This window comes from Rhipicephalus sanguineus, chromosome 6 (genome assembly GCF_013339695.2).
Source record: "Rhipicephalus sanguineus isolate Rsan-2018 chromosome 6, BIME_Rsan_1.4, whole genome shotgun sequence".
Lineage (NCBI taxonomy): Eukaryota > Metazoa > Arthropoda > Arachnida > Ixodida > Ixodidae > Rhipicephalus > Rhipicephalus sanguineus.
The window spans coordinates 7225038-7245252 of NC_051181.1; the positions used below are offsets into that span (position 1 = coordinate 7225038).

General features: G+C 50.3%; 2 protein-coding genes across 2 annotated transcripts in view; one reads left to right on the forward strand and one right to left on the reverse strand.

The window, feature by feature from the left end:
* The window catches only part of LOC125758913 (uncharacterized), a 318075-nt gene that overhangs the window by 17435 nt on the left and 280425 nt on the right, over nt 1-20215 (reverse strand). The gene's annotated exons all lie outside the window — the stretch shown is intronic.
* Nucleotides 8233-12342, forward strand: LOC125758912 (uncharacterized). Its single transcript, XM_049416683.1, has 3 exons — nt 8233-9741; nt 10223-10322; nt 10943-12342. Exons 1-3 carry the CDS (start codon nt 8806-8808, stop codon nt 12262-12264), a joined length of 2358 nt encoding a protein of 785 aa, XP_049272640.1. The 5' UTR covers nt 8233-8805; the 3' UTR covers nt 12265-12342.

Consider the following 20215-nt stretch of genomic DNA (forward strand, 5'->3'; position numbering starts at 1 on the left):
GAAAAATATTTCTGGACGCCCCTGGACGCGCTTGACCGCTTGTCAGTTGATCGACGGACGACGCTTTGTTCGCCGCAATCCGTGCTCATTGTGCATCGCATGTAAAGTGACTATTTCGTTTGTTGGCACAAGTTCTCCAAATAAAAGACTCGTTCTTATCCTGCTGACTTCTGCCTTCGTCCGACGCAACGACCACGTGACATCTGGTGGCTCATGTTCCGGTGGCCCCCGTCAGGCCATGAACCCAGTCCTGGCCGCAACGAGCCTGCAGCGAGCAAGCCGCAGGAAACGAGGATTACCTCCAGAATACGGGCCTTTACCCGACAAGACCAGGAAGACCCCGACCATGACCACCACAACAACGACAATGACAGCAAGCACGCCGCCTGCACCCATGCTGCTAAAGCGCCCAAAGGAACCACCAACCTTTCAAGGATCATCTGCTGAAGACCCGGAAGGTTGGCTGGAAAAATAGGACCGCGTCGCCGTTTTTAACGAATGGACCAATGAAGACAAGTTACGACACGTCTACTTCGCCTTGGAGAACTGTGCCCAAACATGGTTCGAGAACCAAGAGCGAAATTTCACGACGTGGGACATTTTTCGCAGGAGTTTCCTTGCACATTCACGAGTTTCGTCCGCAAGGAGAGGGCCGAAGCTCTGCTGCACACCCGTGTGCAGCTTCCAAACGAGAACGTGGTGCTGTACTCAGAAGAGATTGGCCGACTGTTCCGCCACGCTGACCCTAACATATCCGAGGACAAGGAAGTTCGCCTCCTCATGAGAGGAGTCAAGCAGGAGCTATTCTCTGGTCTGATGAGAAACCCACCCAAGACCATCCAGGAATTCGTGGCAAAAGCGACCACCATAAAAAAAACGCTTGAAATGCGAAGCAGTCGGTATAACCGGCTATCGATTCATGACTGACCCACCGCAGCCTCAAGCCACGAGCCACGCAGCTGCAGCTCGCCGCGCCGCTCCTTCTCCCCGCCCTCGTCAAGACGCTGCACCACCGCAGTACCGTCGCCCGACACCCCCGCCACAGTTCCGCCGCCAAACGCCGCCGCCTTCACCGCCGACGCCCTACCATCAGCCTACTGGCCAGCACTAGGCGCCGAGAAAAACCGACGTTTGGCGGGCCCCAGCCAACCGCCCCCTCTGCTACCACTGCGGGGAAGCCGGCCACAAGTACCTCTGCTGCCAGTACCGACAGATGGGGCTACGTGGTTTCGCCGTCGACGCGCCGTGTCCACAGCAGGGTGAGAGACCACGCGACGTCGCCGACTACATCACAGGAGCTCAGTGAACGCCGCGGCAGCCATCCCGATCACCGTAGCCCGGCCGCTACAGCTCGCCGCAGCGCCAGCAGCGCAACAGCCCCTCCCAGGGCCAGTTGCTGAACGACGAAATGCTGAAGATCCTCTGCCGTCGACGACGATGCCGCGACGAAGTCCTGAGCCCCCGCCGCACGCCGTCCTGAAGACGAAACATTGTGACCGGAAGAAGACCTGACGACGCTACGTGGAAACAGCGGTGAAAGCGACGTAGCCGTGACCCGACGCCGCGACGTAACCGCAAGGCAAGACGGCGGAATAGCGACCTCGACGTACTATTCGACGGACACAACGTTACCGCTCTCGTCGACATTGGGGCCGACTATTCCGTCGTCAGTGTGTCATTCACCGCGAAGTTGAAGAAAGTTAAGACTGCTTGGGAAGGACCTGAAATCCGCACCGCTGGAGGTCATTTGATAAAGCCGGCTGGAGTCTGCACAGCAAGAGTCACCATCAGTGACCGAACTTATCCTGCTAGCTTTCTTATCCTGCAGCACTATTCCAGGGACGTGATACTTCGGATGGACTTTCTAAGTCAACACGGTGCCGTAATAGACCTAAGATCTGAGTCCATAACGCTTTCATCACTATAAAGTCACCGACCCTGAGGACAGCGGCACTTTGGCAGCAGCGGTGGCACAACCGGCAGATCTACTAATTTTCGTCTGTCTGCGCAGGTTAGTTCACGCCCTGTAAAAATTCGCTTTCTTGTACTTAGCGTGTTTTCTGTGTTGCCGCTGCTGCCAAGTGAATTGAATTTGTTGTGTCTACTACATGTCCTGCTACTATGTCAACGCTAACTGCATGCCCTACATGTAATGATGCCAATAAATGGGATGAATTGACGGTGGCATGTGGCGAGTGCAGCCACTGTTTTCACATTAGAACATGTGCTGGCACATCAGAAAAACAGCACAAAGAGTCTGAATCGGCTAAGTAAAAGTGGATTTGCTCTACGTGCAAAGACACTGGAAAAAGTGTCGAGATCACTGAAGGGGGGCCGGAAGCTGAAGTTTACATCAGAGTAAGTCTCCAGGTTTCTGCTCCGCAGGTAAGTACCGGTAAGATGCAGCTGTTATATACCTTCCTCTTGAGAGATAGTGGTAGACTACCATTCATGATTTGATAATGCTTGCCGAATGAGCCCCATCCCATCCTTATTCTTCTAGTTATTTCACTCTCATGGTTCGGCTTCGCGGTTACTACCTGTCCTAAGTAGACGTAATCCTTTACAACTTCCAGTGTCTCGCCACCTATCGCAAAGCGCTGTTCTCTGCCAAGATTGTTCCACATTACTTTAGTTTTATGCATATTAATTTTCAGACCTACTCTTCTACTTTCCGTGTCCAGTTCATGAGCTGTAATTCGTCTCCCGCGTTACTCATCAATGCAATGTCATCAGCGAATCGCAGGTTACTGAGATACTCTCCATTAACTCTTATCCCTAATTCTTCCCAATCTAGGGCCCTGCGCTGGATGCGCTGTAGATTTCTTCCATTATGTTTATATAGGCTTCGTCGATGCCCTGATTCCGCAGTGCCTGCATGACTGCTGATGTCTCCACCGAATCAAATGCCTTCTCGTAATCTATGAAGGCTATGTATAGGGGTTGGTTGTATTCCGCGCATTTCTCTATCACCTGATTGATAGTATGAATATGGTCTATTGTCGAGAAGCCTGTACGAAATCCTGCCTGGTCCCTTGGTTGATTAAACTCTAATGTCGTATTAATTCTGTTAGCAATTACTTTTGTGAATAGCTTGTAGACAACGGACAGTAAGCTGATGGGCCTGTAATTTTTCAGGTCCTTGACGTCCCCTTTCTTATGGATCAAGATGATGTTGGCATTCTTCCAAGAACGTATAACGTGGCAACAGAAAGCACAGGACCGGGTTGATTGGCGGAACATGGGAGAGGCCTTTGCCCTGCAGTGGGCGTAGACAGGCTGATGATGATGATGATGATCATGATTATGCTCCATCTAGTCACCTGGTCTTAAAAACTGTCACACTTACAGTGCACGCACAATTTCCGGAGCGCGTTGGACATGCACAACTTGGTGATTCCTCTTTTTATCAACTTTGAATGGCAACTGTGAAACGACAAAATGGGTTTAATGCTACGCGGTTCAAAACTCCAGCAAACACACTTGAAACTCCATTTCAATCGTAGGTCCAGAAATCTAATAGAATTCTCACAAGGCATTTCACAGGTTAATTCGAGGGGACTTGCACAAGATCTGAAAATATCTACTAAGCTAGAAGCGGATCCCTCAAACACGCCTGGGTCACAATCTAGGCACACCAGGAAATTGTTGATGAAACGGAACACGTTTCAAACACAAGAATGGGCAATATATGATGAAAGCTTACGGTCAACACTGGCCAAGAAAATGTCACTGAGTATGGGTGCGATACATGACCCTATACTAATTCTTTGCATTTGTAGATAGGTACACCCCTCCCATCATGAAAAAAAAAACGATTTGAAATAAAATGACAACAGCTCAAGGAAGTTTGCAACAGCTAAGCCAGTTGAATTTTGAAAATCCGCGTTAATCTAGTAGATATTTTCAGATCTTGTGCAAATCCCCTCAAATTAACCTGTGAAATGTCTTCTGAGAATTCGATTAGGTTTCTGGACCTACGTTTGAAACGGAGTTCTGAGGGTGTTTGTTGGAGTTTTGAACCGCGTAGCCAGAAGCCCATTTTGTCGTTTCACAGCTCCCATTCAAAGTTGATAAAAAGAGGAATCGCCAAGTTGTGCATGTTCAGCGTGCTCCGAAAATCGTGTTTGCACTGTGTGACACTTTTCAAGGCCAGGTGACTAGAATGATAGGAGCTGGTTACTCGCACTGTCAGTCAGCGCTTCGTGTGGTGTGGTGTGTGTTCCTTTGTCGTCGTCTTTTACTGCGCTGTTTCCCGTTTTATCTTGCTTTACCAACTAGCCAACAAGTTGACCTTACAAGCTTCAAGGCTCTTCCGCTAGGCTGTGCGACACACCGGTTTTTGTCACATTTCAGCACGATTTAAATATATAAAACTTACTCCCAACGCGAGATGCATGCTGGAAGCTGTCACTATTTTTCATGGTCTTTACATTTCAACCAGGACCTACTCACACGTTCTGCCCAGTTGTCGGTTCCTCTAAGATGACGTCACTGGTGAGTGCCGATGGCGGCCGGTGGTGACGCATTGTCGTTTTAGGAGCGCAAGTTCCAACAGGCGTTATTAATTATAGCCTAAATACTGTTCCGAAATATTTAGGAACTGGCATGCCGGATGATTATTGAAGCAGTCATACCAACGGGCATCTCCATTTTCATTTAACTAAGTTGTTAGCTGCACGATACCTACGGAATTTCTGCCATGCATAGTTGTGGTTTTAAAGGCACTCCTGTACTCTGCATTCCATCATGGCCTTCGTTTGTTTAATGTCTTATTCAATACCTGTGTAATGAGTTGCTCTGCAGCCTCTATAATGTGCAGTGTAATCTGCGATTGGGATAAATCTATACCAAAGCCCTTAATTGATGAACGCGACAATTTCAGCAGGTATCAGAACGTTTTCCAGTCAGCAGCCTGCTCTTTGAACTTCGTAGCCTTTAGAATTGGATTTGTGTTTTTTGTGCGTCTTAAAGAAACAGGAAGGCGGTGACTTTCATAGAAATAATGAATAACAGCCCACTTCGTGATTGCCAGGAGTGAAGGAGAGCCAAATGCTAGATCTATTGCCGCGTATAGGTTTTGTGCTATATAAGAGTACGTCGGCTCTTTTTTATTGAATACACAAGAGCCAGAGAGGAACAGGATTATTCCGATTAGTGAACCTCGTGAATCAGTTCCTGTACAGCCGCCATTTTTGAACCTGATCGCGTAAGCATCGACCGCCGAGTCACTAAGCACGGTATAACGGAGCGCAGCAGCGAAATGAACGAGAATACGCACATGCGTGTAGTGAACACTCCGGTGCAGCGTCTTCCCGGCTGTTATACGAAACAGACCCAACCCCGCCTGATTTTGAAGGGCGAAGCACCTTAGGGTCTCGGCTTGTTGGCGTGTCATGTCGTCATCACGATCCATAATAAATGGGTATGCGCCACGAAAATTGGGTAAATGGCACTACTTGCCACCAGTCCATGCCATTTACAATGCCACGCACGCTCCTTTTTGCATTGCTAAGTAACCGATTTGTTACTCGTAGTACAACCACTGCCTTTAGCGAACCTCCCACGAATGTCTGGAAACCTTCCATACTATGTTGGAATCTTCTGATATGCTTGAGCGCGTAAACTCGAACAGTTTAGTTTATTCTGGAACTAGCGCGGCCACCAGCGACAAGGCTCGAACGTTCGATGCCGCATGTATAAACGCCGACGTGCCTGAACCTCAGATCACATCATCGATGACAGACGCTCTGTTCGCCGCTATCACTGTACAGTGTCTATTGCGTATAATTTGACCTCTCGTTTATGGGGCAAAGCTTCGCCCGAATAAAGAGTTTCGTCCTGAACACGCTGACTGCTGCCTTCGTCAATGTGACGACCACACGATATTATCACTTAAAGGTTCGTCGTTACCGCCTAAAACATTATGTTTGGCATAGCAGCGGTGTCAGAATCCCCGACGAATTTTACAAGGCGCTCAAGTTTCTTATCTAAAACCAGAGACACAAGCGTGGATCTCTACGGTAGTCATCTATTTGAAACACTACTTCTTGAAACGTATCTGCAAAGTAATGGTGCTTTACTCGCCACTGGTCCTCTAAAAATGATGAAGGCAACAGTTAGCACAAAAAATAGCCGACGACGTTAGTGAGGCTGAAACACCCTTCCTTAAATGCCATAGGGAACTGAAACCGGGCATGTAGGGAAGAAGAAGAAGCACCTTAGGCTAACCTGCATTCCAACGCAGTTTTCCGACGACATTAATGGAGCATAAACATCCTTCCCTACATGCCCGGGTTTCAGGCTTGGCACCACTAGTGGGCCATCATAGAAATTTCGCTAAAAAAATGCGTCGAATTACTTCGGTTTGGTACTTCTTCTGTCTCTCATCGCTCATTAGCAGCGAGTTTGTTGTGGGAAACACTGGCGCAGACTCCATGCCTCGCCCTTTCCCAGGTTTTCCGTTATTGGAGCTGAAACACCCTCCTCCACATGCTTCGCCCCTCCCCAATTGATTTTAGGGGCGTAGCTCCTCTTACTCTAACCTTGTCACGTCACCGCTGTCCGGCGTTACTGGCGTAAACGACAGTATCTCCCGTATAATGCAATAGATGGCGCTGTCTCATAAAAGTACAAGGTATTAGGCCAGCATGAAACAAGGAAGTTTTTTGTCTTTTTTCTTCGAGCATGGTGGCAGACATGTCACCGCCCCGTTATAAAGGGGACGCTCTTAGCATCCATCCATCCATCAACATACAAACTGCAGTTCAGTGACGATATTCTAGAAGGCGCTGTACACAATCTGTGTCGTCATCACCATTTATCGTCTCATTTCCTAGATGGCGGGGGTCCCATAGAATTGTGTGCAATATGGCGCTTGTGTGAATCGACGCTAGATGGCGCTGGAACTGCCGCTGCTCTCCGATTGGCTGCTGCGCGGGGAGCGAGCGCCTCTCTCATTCTCCTGGATCGTCGCCGTACGTGTCGGATCTTTGGTGGAGCATGAAATATGCGCAGCGGCAGGCGCTCGCCTGGCTGCCGCCAGGCGGATCCCGCGACGGTGCGCGCCAAGGACGCCGCTGCGAAACGGGCTCAACGAGAAGCGGATCCCGAGACCATGATTGCTTCAGGAGCTGCGCCCAAGTTCTTCATCTTCACCCGTGGATATGCTGCAATTATTTTTTCTCCTTGCTTTTTTGTCCTCGTTTTGGCTTGCCATGGCAGATATCTCTATTGCCCCAGGAAAGCGCTGCGTGAACCACAGGAAAAAGAACAATACTGATACGCACGTAGAATGAGCAGGCCTATATCAGATCCCATTCATCTCACGTGTAAGTACTTTACATTTCCTTTATACCTTGATGACCGCGGTCAGAGAAGCAAGAAATGATGATGATAACGGTGCTCAAATAAAACGGGTGTGGTATCCGGTTTCCGGGACAGCCTAATAGAAGACAGGTGTAAAGGACTGCTCATCGCGCGGACGCACGTCTTCCTGTTCACTTCGCCGTTTTTCTCAGCTATACGGCGGTTATTTATTTTTCATTCTTATTCTCATTAATAAACGTTGTATCCTCCTCCTCCTATACGGCGGTTATCGACTCGGTGGTCGACGTTCGCGCGTTCAGGTTCAAAACACGGGCGGCTGTACATACTCATAGAGGGTGGCGTGCATTGAAATCCCCAACCAAGAGGAACGGATGGGGAAGCTGGTCAGTAAGTTTTCAAATTCCTCAATACAGAGGTATTCGTGTGTTCGCTACATATCCAGGGAGGATATGTAGCGAACACACGCTGATTATTCGTCCAAAGATTAGGGTTGGTATTGGCACTACCTATAGATCGGAAACTAGAGCGAGGCTTTGGCAGGAAACCGTTTCTTCGTCACAATAACGACACCGCCAGATGAATGGGTAGTGCCTCACATTTCCTTCCTGTACACAAAATATGTTTTGAAAAAGCTTGTGTGTGTTGGGTTTAAGTACGTTTCCTGCAAGCAGTGTACGTTGGGCTGGCGTTATGCAAATAAGTGATATATGTAATCAGCACTTTAGGGGCTCGGCTTGTCGTCCATCCATATATCTCATGTGGCGTGGTCGCGCTGACTGTCAAGCGCTCAATACAGGCCTCAAAATAGCTAGCTGTGCTCAAAACCGGGTTACAAGAAACGAACAAGGTCTAAATTAATATCATTACCAGCAGTACCCAAGAAGTAGCTGAAATAATTGTAACCGAGTTGGCACGGCCGCGATAGCGAGCGCAAGCTGTCGCTCCTACGTAAGCGTGACGTCACCCGCCTGGCCTACTTAAACTCGTCACTATAGGCAATAAACGTTGTTCGACCCATGACATCGTCTCGTACACATGGTGGCAGCGGAAAACAGCCAGCATGACGACACCGCCTGCATTGCCGACAACGCTCCTGCCGCCTCCGAAGCCCCTCGACACATCGCGAGACGCTTGGCTTGGGTGGAAGACCTGGAAAAGTGAGTTTGAACTGTTTTCCACGGCAACTCAGCTGAACAAGCAACCAAAAGAAGTGCAGGCGGCGACGCTTTTAGTGACCATTGGGGAAGAGGCTAGAAAAGTGTTCGCTTCGTTCAAGTTTGAGCCAGGAGAGGACACAACCGATGTAACCCTTATAATTAAAAAATTTGAAGACTTCTACCAGCCCGCGAAGAACCTCACTTACCACGAGTTTTGCTTCGGCTCCCGAGACCAAAAAGAGGACGAAAGCTTCAATGACTGGCTTGTCGAATTGCGAACGCTAGCCCAACACTGCGATTTGGAGACTTAGAAGAGCGCATGCTTCGTAGCCGCATCATACTCGGTATCCGGGACAAGGGACTGCAAAAGAAGTTAATTTCTGAAAACCCCTCTTACCAAAGAGTAGTCGAAATCTGTCGCATCCGAGAGCAAGGCGAGGAGCAGTTTCGACAGATACGTGGCACCACTGAAGGCGCTGAAACTGCAGCCGTAAATGCGTTGGCCAGAGTAACAAAGCCATGCAACAAATGTGGCTACAAAGTTCACCGCGGCAGCCGCTGCCCAGCAACAGGAAAAGCGTGCAAGAAATGCGGAGGATTGAATCATTTCGCCCAAGCATGCTCACAGTCATCCTTCTTGCACAGCGAAGATGCAAAGCGCAGGGAAATAGGAGAGCTACATGTTGACGAAAGGTCAGATTTTTTTCTGGACGCTTTAACTGTGAACGCACTCGCTAGCGACCAGTGGACCGCGACAGTTTCCATTGAAGGCCGTCCGATGGTCTGCAAACTTGATACTGGGGCAAACTGTTGTGTGATTTCAAAGGAAGATGTTTTGTCGCTTCCGAGAAAGACTCGTGAAGCCTGCCGAGCCACGTTAACGAGTTTTTTCGGCCACAAAACGACTGCGCAGTTTAAAGTAAAGTTGTCGCTATCCGTGAACGATAAACAGCACGATGAAACCTTCTTCGTCATTGAGCAAAACGTGCCGGTGACCCTCAGCGGAGCAGCAGCAGAAAGCCTTGGCTTGATTTATCGCGTTGATAGCGTCGAGACGCAGCAACTCTACCCGGCGGCTCAGCCCTTCACCGATGTTTTCACAGGATTGGGACAGCTGAAAAATTTTGAGTACGAAATGAAGCTCAAACCAGGCGCCGTCGGTGTTGTTGTGCCAGCCAGAAGGGTTCCGGTCGCCATTGAAGAAAAAGTAAAGGCCGAACTTCAACGCATGGAGGAGCACAACGTCATAACCAAGGTAACAGAACCAACAGAATGGTCAAGCTATATGGTAGCCGTAGTTAAAGGTGATAAAGTAAGAATTTGTCTCGACCCAACGGAGCTTAACAAGGTTATTCTGCGGGAACACTACCCTATGCCTGTTCTAGAAGAGGTCGCGCAACGACTAGCTGGAGCTAAATATTTTTCTACCTTGGACGCAACATCCGGGTTCTGGCAAATAAAACTTTCTGACAGCAGCTCCAGATTGTGCACAATGAGCACGCCCTACGGGCGCTATCGGTTTATCCGCATGCCTTTTGGAATTGCTTCCGCCCCGGAAATATTTCAAGCAGCCATGCACCGCCTCTTGGAGGGCCTGTCTGGAGTAGCGGTTGTAATGGACGACATATTAGTCTGGGGCACAACGAAGGAAGAACATGACAACAACTTGACCGGGGTGCTTGCACGCTGCCGTGAGCACAACCTCCGTCTGAACTCACAGAAATGTCTTTTTGCAGGAGCAAGTTCGCTACTTGGGACACGTTTTCACCACGCAAGGACTGAGCCTGGGACCCGATCGCGTCCAAGCCATTTTGGACATGCCAGCGCCAAGTAACAGTGAGGAATTGAAAGTCTTCCTTGGAACGTGCAGCGCTTCATTCCTCGAATGTCGGTACTCACCGCACCACTTAGAACATTGCTGCGCAAAGATATTGCCTGGGTCTGGACAGAAAAAGAGCAATGCAGCTTCAATGAGCTGCGCCAAGCCTTAGTAACAGCGCCAGTGCTTGCTTACTTCGATCCGAAAAAGCCAGTCACCCTCTCTGTTGACGCCAGCCACATGGGCGTTGGCGCCGTTCTGATACAAGACGGCCGCCCTATCGCTTTCTCGTCTAGATCGCTCAGCGATGCTCAAACGAGGTACGCGCAGATCGAAAAGGAAGCTCTGGCGATTGTGCATGGCTGCGAAAAATTTCACGACTATATTTTCGGCCAATCTGAGGTTACGGTGGAAACCGACCATCGTCCGTTGGTGCCAATTTTCAGTAAACCACTTCACCAGTGCCCACTTAGACTGCAACGAATGCGACTGACATTGCAGCGATACGCCATTAATCTACTGTACAAGCCAGGAAAAGAGCTGTTTTTGGCTGATGCGCTCTCTCGTTTCCCAAGCAAGGCGTTATTGACGGAAGAAACCGAGCGCTTCAATGTTAACGTCATTGCCCTTGTTCCAGCTTCTGAGCGTCGCCTCGAGGAACTACGTGTGGCAACCGCCAAGGATCCTGCTCTGTCGACCATCCGATCCTATGCCGAGACTGACTGGCCGGAAAACAAAGAGGACGTCCCAGCATGTGCCAGGCCATTTTGGGCGTATCGAGAAGAGATGCATACACAAGATGGCCTCGTCTTTCGCAGCAACAAGGTAACCGTACCAAGCGCTAAGAGAGCTGAAATCCTTCGGCTTCTTCATCTGGCCCACTCGGGGGCGGAAAAGATGAAAATTCGGGCTAGGAGTGTCATGTTTTGGCCATCCATGTCGAGTGACATTGAACAGGTTGCAGCATCATGCAAAGTTTGCCAGGCTCACCAGAAGCAAAACACTAAGATGCCTCTACTGTCGCATGATGTCCCCAGTCTGCCATGGGAAATGGTTGGCATGGACTTATTCCATCACGGTGGTAAAGAGTTTGCCTTAATTGTAGACTTCTACTCCTTTTATTTTGAAATAAAGGAGTTTAGATACACAACAGCCCGGCACTTGAAGGAGTGGTGCGCGAAAGTTTTCTCTGTCCACGGCTTACCAGTGAAGCTCTGCAGTGACAACGGGCCCCCTTTTAGTAGCCAAGAGTTCCGTGAATTTCTGCATGAACTAGGAGTCACCCACGTGACGTCAAGCCCTTATCACCCTCGCGCAAATGGCATGGCCGAAAGGGCAGTTCAAGAAGCGAAAACGCTGCTGAAGAAGTGTTCGTATAACAGCCCAGACTTCCATTTAGCTCTGCTTGAGTTGCGCAATACTCCACGTGATGCTATTCTGATGTCACCTGTGCAGAGGCTGATGTGTCGACAGACGAGAACACTGCTCCCGGTTCCCTCCTGCCACCTGAAGCCGGCACCATTGCCCAGCAGGAAGGTGCACTCCCGTCTCCAGGAGATTCGCCACAAGCAGAAGGTCTACTACAATCGAGGTGCTCGGGACCTGCGCGCCCTCTCACCGGGTCAGAGGGCCTCGTTGTACGACACGCACACACGGACGTGGTCCCCGGTCGTTGTGCTGGGATCAGCGGGAGCTCCACGCTCCGTACTGGTAAAAACAGAAGATGGCCGAGAAATGCGACGCACACGGGAACATCTCCGGGAGGTTCCAGAGCTACCATGCCCCAACACTACCACAACTCCTTCCTCAGGCTTGCCAGGCTCGGGACCCGTTCCAGAGCCGCCACTACCACGGAGAAGCACTCGGGAACGTCGCGAGCCTCGTCGGTACCCCATGCCAGAGCGACCTATATTGCCCCAAGGAAAGGAAGATGTAACCGAGTTGGCACGGCCGCGATAGCGAGCGCAAGCTGTCGCTCCTACGTAAGCGTGACGTCACCCGCCTGGCCTACTTAAACTCGTCACTATAGGCAATAAACGTCTCGTACACAATAATCTCTACACATCGTCTCGTACACATCGTCTCGTACACAATAATTAACCTAAAATTGCTAAAAATTCTCCGGACACACGCTGTTGACTCCAGTGCCGCGCCATCGCCTCGCACAGCGGGCGATTGCACTTGTCCGCAGCACTTCGGCGGCGCTTGGTCTTTACATCTGAAGGGGGAGACAATCTGACGGAACAAGCTGCAGAGGACACGTATCTCAACTGCCGTAACAAGTTGGAAGTGGTCAAACCGCATTAAAAAGTAACGCGCATGTTGCACACCGAATTCACGAACCTCCCCAGCAAGCTTCTACTCGTACCAGGGAAGCCAACATGCTCACCTCAAACATGAACTTCATCGACACTTTGGTAAGCGGAGCAGCGGGAACTTAGCGAACGGTAAGCGATGCGTGATCGTGCTACGCACTTCCTCGGGTTTCGCAGTAGTGCAGCTGCATTTATATTTTTGGGGGCTAATGAAGAAATGGGTGTTAGTTATTCAGACAGCACCGCCTTTGTCAGGCGGCTTGAATGGAGGACGTTTTAGGGGCCAAGCTCCTTAAAGCGGCACCCGTTCGTCCCCGTCGTAGTGCGTAACCAGTCTTAACGCTAGTACCAGATCTGGACCTCCAAGGTGGTGCCGGTGGGAGATTTCTCCTGTGCGTTGTTGAACAATAAAACATTCGCAGCGTGCGCGTTAACTAAAAGCCGAATTCTTCTATCTCTCATTCCCCATTAGCAGCCATTGGCATGTTCCAGTAGGAAACGTTAGTAGAAGTAGAAGTGTAAGTGTTAGCTAAAAGGCGACTTATTCTGTCTCCCTTTCCCATTAGCAGCCATTGTTTACCTCCAAGGTAGTGTCTGGTGAGATTTCTCCTGTGCGTGATTAAACAATAAAAATTTTGTTCAAAACGCCGTTGATTGATGAAATAAACCAACGAAAGGCGCCAGATGTTTTCTAAAAACAAAACGAAAAGACGTCAGCAGCTCAACGAAAGACGCCAGATGTTTTCTAAAGCAATGGTTTCCTAAACAATGAAAATTCACAGCGTACATGTAAAATTAAAGTGAGCTGCAAGTCGTCATAACTCTCATCCAACCTTTAGTATAAACGCGCCCGATCTCACGTCGGTGATGATGTACTGGGCAGAATTCACGGAAGATTCACGGTTTACCGATGAACCTCCGCAGCTTCGCCCACTCATCATCATTCACTCCGTGCATATGCTGTAATTTGTTCTTCGAAGAAGGCGTCGAAGGGCTGCTTGCCTTCTGACAGCCGTTCAAGCACTTCAACTGTCCTCCTGAGACGGGAAATGAGGCACCATGCAGCCCGACACAGCAGGGAGATAACGGACGACTGTGATGGTCTCCGGTCGCGACATCTTCCTTGAAGAGACAAGGGCGTCTGCGCGGATGACAACCAGTCCTGCTAATTGAGCGATGAGGTACTTCGGAGCGGCGCAGCTTTTGATACGCCCGGTTGTCTGAGCGTGTGACCCATCACACTACGACCTTTACAAATCAAGGAAGGACCCTCTTGGTGCCACAGGTGCAGAGTGCGGTGGTCACGCCCCAGTCGAGGACGTTGACCTGGGCGGGCGTGGGTGGCCCCTCATTAGTGCTGCGTGTGACGTCATTGAACCGTCCTTAGTTGGAGCAATTCCTCATCCAGGGATCAGGGGAAAAGAAACCTTTTATAATGAGCCCCACGGGCTCATACGACGAGATCTTCGTCATGTAAAAGAAGAGGTACGTGATGTAAGGAAATGCTCGCCATGTAAACATTGTAAATAAATCCTTGTTAAGCTTGCCTTCAGCCTCTTCATGCTGCCTCTGCATCTTCCTCTCGAGTCACCGGTACCTGCAAAGGCCGGTCGCAACAACGGGATGGCGGACGGTGGGAAAAGACGGATCGACGGAAAGCGACTCATGGACCAGAGGTTAGCCGAAAGCCCCAGAACCTGGAATTCAGCGGGATCAACGCAGCCTATCACGACCGCACGGTATGGGTTGACTTTCCTTTCTGACTTTAAGCTTTAGGTGTATCGAGTCTTTCAACCAATACATCTGAAAAGATAAAAAAAACTAGCAACTGCCTAGAAACTGCGGTTGTTATCTCAGCACAGACCAGCATTCGGCGATGATATAAGCAAGCTAGGATAAGCAAGGCACGTCAGATTATTTGAGAGGAGCAGACGAGGCTACGTTGCGGGAGTGTTTCGGGATGTTTGAGAGAGTAGAAGACTGAAGGAGAAACAGGAAAAAAATGCCCCCACCTCCCCGAAGGGAATCGTGGGGAAATGCGAATGCATTTCGTGCGCCGAGAGTACACGGCGTAGTAATTTTAATGGCGTAAATTAATGACGAGACGAGGATTTGTACCGTAACCATTTATTTACACATTCATCAGCACCTGTTTGTGTTGTCATTGTACATGACGGCCATAATCTCAGCCTTGTGGTCGCTAAAGTGTACAGTCCAAGAGTCTTTGAGAAGCATGCGCACGTCACAGTTTCGGGTAAAGGCGAGATCAATGCAACTTCCGTGAATGGTAGTCGGGCACTCGGCGGAGGCACACTGCATAGAGTACTTTGTCCGCATGTACTCCACCAACCACTCACCGCTCTTCTTTCTCACGTCCACGTTAAAGTCTCCAACCAAGACGACGGGGTCAGATACTTTGGAGCGCACACACGCACTTTCCATAGCCGCGTCCAGTTGCGCGGCCACGGCGTCACGAGCGAGGTTGGGCGCGAGGTACACGGTCACCACAAAGACTCCGTACCGTTGCCGTCAGACATTCGCCTTCACCGACATCTGCCATCGCCTTGAGAGGTGCCCAGCCAGCGAACGGTCGAGAGTGAGGCGCGAGCGGTCGGAAGGGGGCGCCAGTGTTCTCAGCTCGCCGTTGGCGTTTCACAGCGGCGTCTCGAGCACACATTTCCGGATGTTCTTGAGAGGCGCCCAGCCAGCGAACGGTCGAGAGTGAGGTGCAAGCGGACGGGCGAGTGAGGCGCAGGGAGGAGAGAGAGCGAACGGCGAGAGAAGGAGCGGCGAAGCACTGCACCTACCCTCTCCTACACTCTCTCGCACCACATGCTCCAGTTGCTAGGGGCGATACGCGCGCGCGCCCGCAGCTGTTGCTATGGGAGAGGGTGTGAGAGCGGAGAGACAACTCCTGCCGGCGCGCGGACAACGCCAGATGCCTTACATAGCCCGCCTAAGAAATGCATTCGCATTTAGACATACGGCTGATCCCTCCGCCTTAGGAATCGGCATGACACGAAAGTGACACGTGTCTTCACAGAACTAGTGCTTATTGTGAAGTGATATGTGGGAGCTTGTACAAGGTCTATTGGTGTTTGGCAGCTATAGCACCGTTTGACGAGTATGCACCTACGTTGACGCCTAGTGGCACATCTCCATCGCGACAACTAACACCAATAATCATGCTTTAACCGCTGTGGTAAGTGAAGCCTTCCTGGGCACAGCGTATCGGTGAATCCCGAGCAAAGGTGACGTCAACAAGCGCATGATAAATGCTGGTACTCGATATGCACTTCTTCAAAGCGTCGTCAATTAAGGAGGGAAGCGGCACGTTGTGCGCTACCGTGTAATATGGTAACCTACGCCTGTGCTCATGCATACACTACCACACTGCGCTTCAGCAACACGAGAGGCAGAGGTTCATAGCTTGAGCCGCGAACATGCGCAGGCGTCCTACATCGCGCTGGCCTGTCTCGCTTTACCAAGGCACGACATTCGCCCATCGACTTCGCTGCTTTACTGCAGCAGTTTTATAGGTCGGTGCTTTCGCACTCAAAGCAGTCGGCGGCGAAACGCCGTTGGTGCATGTGGAAGCCACACTACTGCAACAACGAGCCGCCACACGCTAACACGAAGGGAAAGGCAAGGAACGTCTAGGGCGACTCCACGATGCTAGCTCGGCCAGCGTTTTTCGCTGGCATCCAGACGCTTTACGCATGGCCTTCGAAATCGCATGCCGGCGTGTCGTCACAGAATTGTTCTTTATCGGCTGCAGTAAGTGTCATGCCGCATTACTTGACTTCCCCGCCCACGAAAGGGCGCTACCCCCGCTCCGCCTAGAGTAACTGTATATGCTGCCTTTAGGTGGCAGAGTTGCGCATCTTTCTTCCAAACGGCGCTAGCAACCATGCATTGCTGAGATGCTGACGATCGGGACAATTTTTGTATTTCTCGCCGCCGCTGCCGCAGCGAGCTGAATTAACACTAGTCATCGACAGCCAATGTGTATCGCCGGTCTTCGACACGCCGGACATGTTAATCGGCGACACGGTAGGCATGCTGCCTGCATAAGCAGAGTGCGACTTGAACGCATAGCTGTGGTTGCTAGCCAGACCTGTGCGCAACTCTGCTACCTAGAGGTAGCATATACATTAACTCTAGCCCCGCCTAGCCCCGGGAACAGAGAGCACGGTGCGAGCTACAATGTGGCAGAGATATAAGAAGCGTTTGTGGGAGTAGCGTACATCTGCCTCGCTAGCTTTGTCGGTAGAGCCTCTCATCGTCGCTGCCAAGAAGGCGTAGGTTCGATACCCGGCGGTGGCTCTTTTTCTTACATGTTTTCTTGCTCATTCGATAGCGTCCATTTTATCAGCGTTATATCCGTGACGGAAATAAGTCACTGAGGTCTCAAAAAGTCAATAAAGGCAAGTGGGAGTAATGAGAGGCAAACCGAGAGTAGAAATCTAATTATTGAGTATATAGGGGTATCCCAAACTCTCAAATAAGCAGACAGGGAGGATGGCCACGTGGTGCTGGTTGTGTGACTTGCCTATTGGTATCTGCTGTGGGATTTGCCAGGCCTCAATCTATCTAGATCCAGAATTGAAACACTGGTGGATTTGTGCTTTGTCAAAGCTTAGCCAATGCAAAGTACTTCCCCTGGACTTGATGAGACTGACGAGGGATAGCCTGTTGCAGTTGTGTCGGGAGCTCGACTTAGATCTAGACGGCGATACACCTGCATCAGACATCCGTGAGGTAATCGTTGAAAGAAAAAACAATACAAATGATATTGAGTACTTCACGCATATATTCTGAATTGAACAGGAAGAGAGAGAGGATCATATGGAAAGAAAACCGGAAGAGGAAAAAAAGAGGACAAAAAGGCTGAAGAACACAGGAAGGTAATGGAAGCATTAAGCTAGGAGTGTGAAAGATTGGAACGCGAATGTGAAAGACTAGAAAGCGAGCGAGATAGAGAGCAGCGGAGTGGTCAATCTGTAGACGTACCGCACGAAATGTGCGAGCAACTGTCGAGTACGGTGCAATTCAGAGCCATAGAGAAAATTAACACATGCGAGAGCTGCGCGCTCATAAGGGAGCCGAAGGTGTCATGAGTAAAGGGGCACGGGGCACGTGCTGAACGTCGGAAAGCGGCAATGGTGTGCGAGGCATGAAAAATCCCCCGATTGTGTGCACTCCTGCGACGTCCGCGCACGCAATATGGCGGGGAATGGCTCGTAGCATCCGACTCGAGCCGTGGTGAGGAACCCCAGGAGAAGAAACTGGTATTGTTGAGTGGAGTGCCGTACGAGGAAGGTGGAAGTCAGCGTCGCACTCGCGGTGAGCGTAGCAGGCGTCCGGAGCTGTAGGCAGCGGTATGAGAGGCCCGGAAAGCAGCCTTCGACCTTGGTAGACACCGAGCGAGGCTTGCCGGACCTGCAGCAGCTCACCGCAGCAGTTCCCGGTGCACTGACAGCACTTCGCTTTCTTGGCAAGACAGTGGTATCCCACACGACAGTCCCTGGAGCGCCACGCCATCGGTTTGGCCGGGCGGTACTCGGAAGAGAAGGCCGAAGACGGCTACGCCTCACCCACCAAGACCGACGACGACCGGGTTACCGAAGAATGAAACGAAGGGCTCATGTGGCGGATGCTGAGCAAGGGCGACCGCAGGCATTGAGCAAGAGCGTCGACGGCGAGCGCGACGCAACATGAAGGACGAAGGATCAACTTCAACGCTGCGCCGACCATGCAAAAAGTAAGCGGGCTCCATTTTGGATGCTACGGTGAGGCCAGTGTGGACGGACAATTAGGATAGCCCGAGACTCAGTTTAAGTTAAGAATTCTTTAGACGATTTTTATTGGCACGTATTTTTTAGTATGTGCACTTTGAGCGTTTCTTCAGTTTTGAAGTGTTGTTTGATAAAGTCTCGTTGCCATGCGACCTCCGACTTCTGTCTTTCTCTCAATGTCCATGCCTAGCAAACGCTCCCGAGATACGCGAGATAATAAGTGGCAATCCAGCCAGGATTTTATGAACTTGTGGCCCAGTCACGTATCGTCGGGGGTGGCAGAGATGGATTGGGAGAAGTTGGCGGCCGTGGCCAAACACTAAGGCATGACCAAGGAGGAGGCGCTGAAGTTTGAGAGCCAGAACGACAGCGCGAAAGCGACCAAGGAAACCCTGGGAAATTGATGGTGCCTCTCCACGAACGGAGGGACGAGCTTGGTGTTTATCTGCATCGTTTTGAAAGAATAGCCTTCGGGCAAGGCTGGGAGAGGAGCGAGTGGCCCAATGCCTTGAGCCTGTGTCTCGTGGGAGAGGCGTTGAGGGTGTTCGGCCGCATGCCATCAGAGGAATCATTGGGTTATGACTTGGTAAAGGAGACTTTATTAGAGAGATCACGGCTCACTGCCGAGGGTTTCCGTGAAAAGTTCCGAACCTGTAGGCCTGAGGACTCCGAGACTGGTAAACAGCTTCTACGCCACCTCGCCAACGATTTTGATGGTTGGAAAGAGCTGTCAGAGACAAAAAAGGCATAGGGAATCCGCGACAGGTTAGCTGCGGAGCAATTTCTAAGCGGGCGCGCCAAAAAGTTGGAAGTGTGCTTGACAGAGAGGAAGGTACGCATGGTAGAGGGATGGCAAAGCAGGCGGACCACTTCGTGGAGGCCAAGAATTAGAGAATTTAGAAGAAAAGGGGTCCGTGACAACCGTACGGAAGGAGAGTCGGAAAGTGAGGCCCCAATAAATAAACAAAGAGCACAACAACGGTGTTTCCTGGGCAGTCATCCCGGGCATATAGCCATGAATTGCCGAACGAGCAATAGACCCCAGTAATCGGTAGTGATCTGCCAATTATACTAAAAGGGGGGCACAAGGCTAACTAGTGCAGAGTAGATCCGTAGAAAATACCACCTGTACAGTGATGAGAGAAGAGAATCCAGAGATCGTCAGCACAGTAAGGGACATGTTGGCAGCTAGTGATGTGCCAGAGGTAGAAGGAAATATGAACGGCAAACAAGTATACGTGTTGAGAGACTCCGGGGCAGACAGAGTACTGGTGAGGAGGAGTCTGGTACATGAGAGAGATGTTACTAGAAAAGCGAGAGTAGTCTTTGCAGACGGATCAAAGACAAGATTACCATAGGCCAAAATACGGCTGGATACTCCACGTTTTGTAGGCGAAATAATGCTAAATGCAGGGAAGATATGATCTTATTGTAGGAAATAGGCCACCTGTACGAAGGGTTTATGACCCAGTGCAGCACGGTATCTATGCCAAACAAAGAAGACAGGTTATCACATAAAAGAAGGCAAAGAAATGTGCTGATAACTCGGAAGGTAGAGAGAGAAGTGTGAGTAAAAAGGGAAGTGCGAGTGATGAGAGGCAAACCGAGAGTAGACTGCCAATTCTTGAACATATAGGTGTCTCCTCAGAGGAACTCTCTGAAGAGCAGAAGGGCTACAGAACCCTGAGGTACGCAGTAAACAGGATCGCGTATAAACCAAGAGAAGGTTATAGAGACATGAGTCTATAAAGGGTTTGGTATTCCGGAACTTTTGGAAAGATGGAACTAGAAATAAAG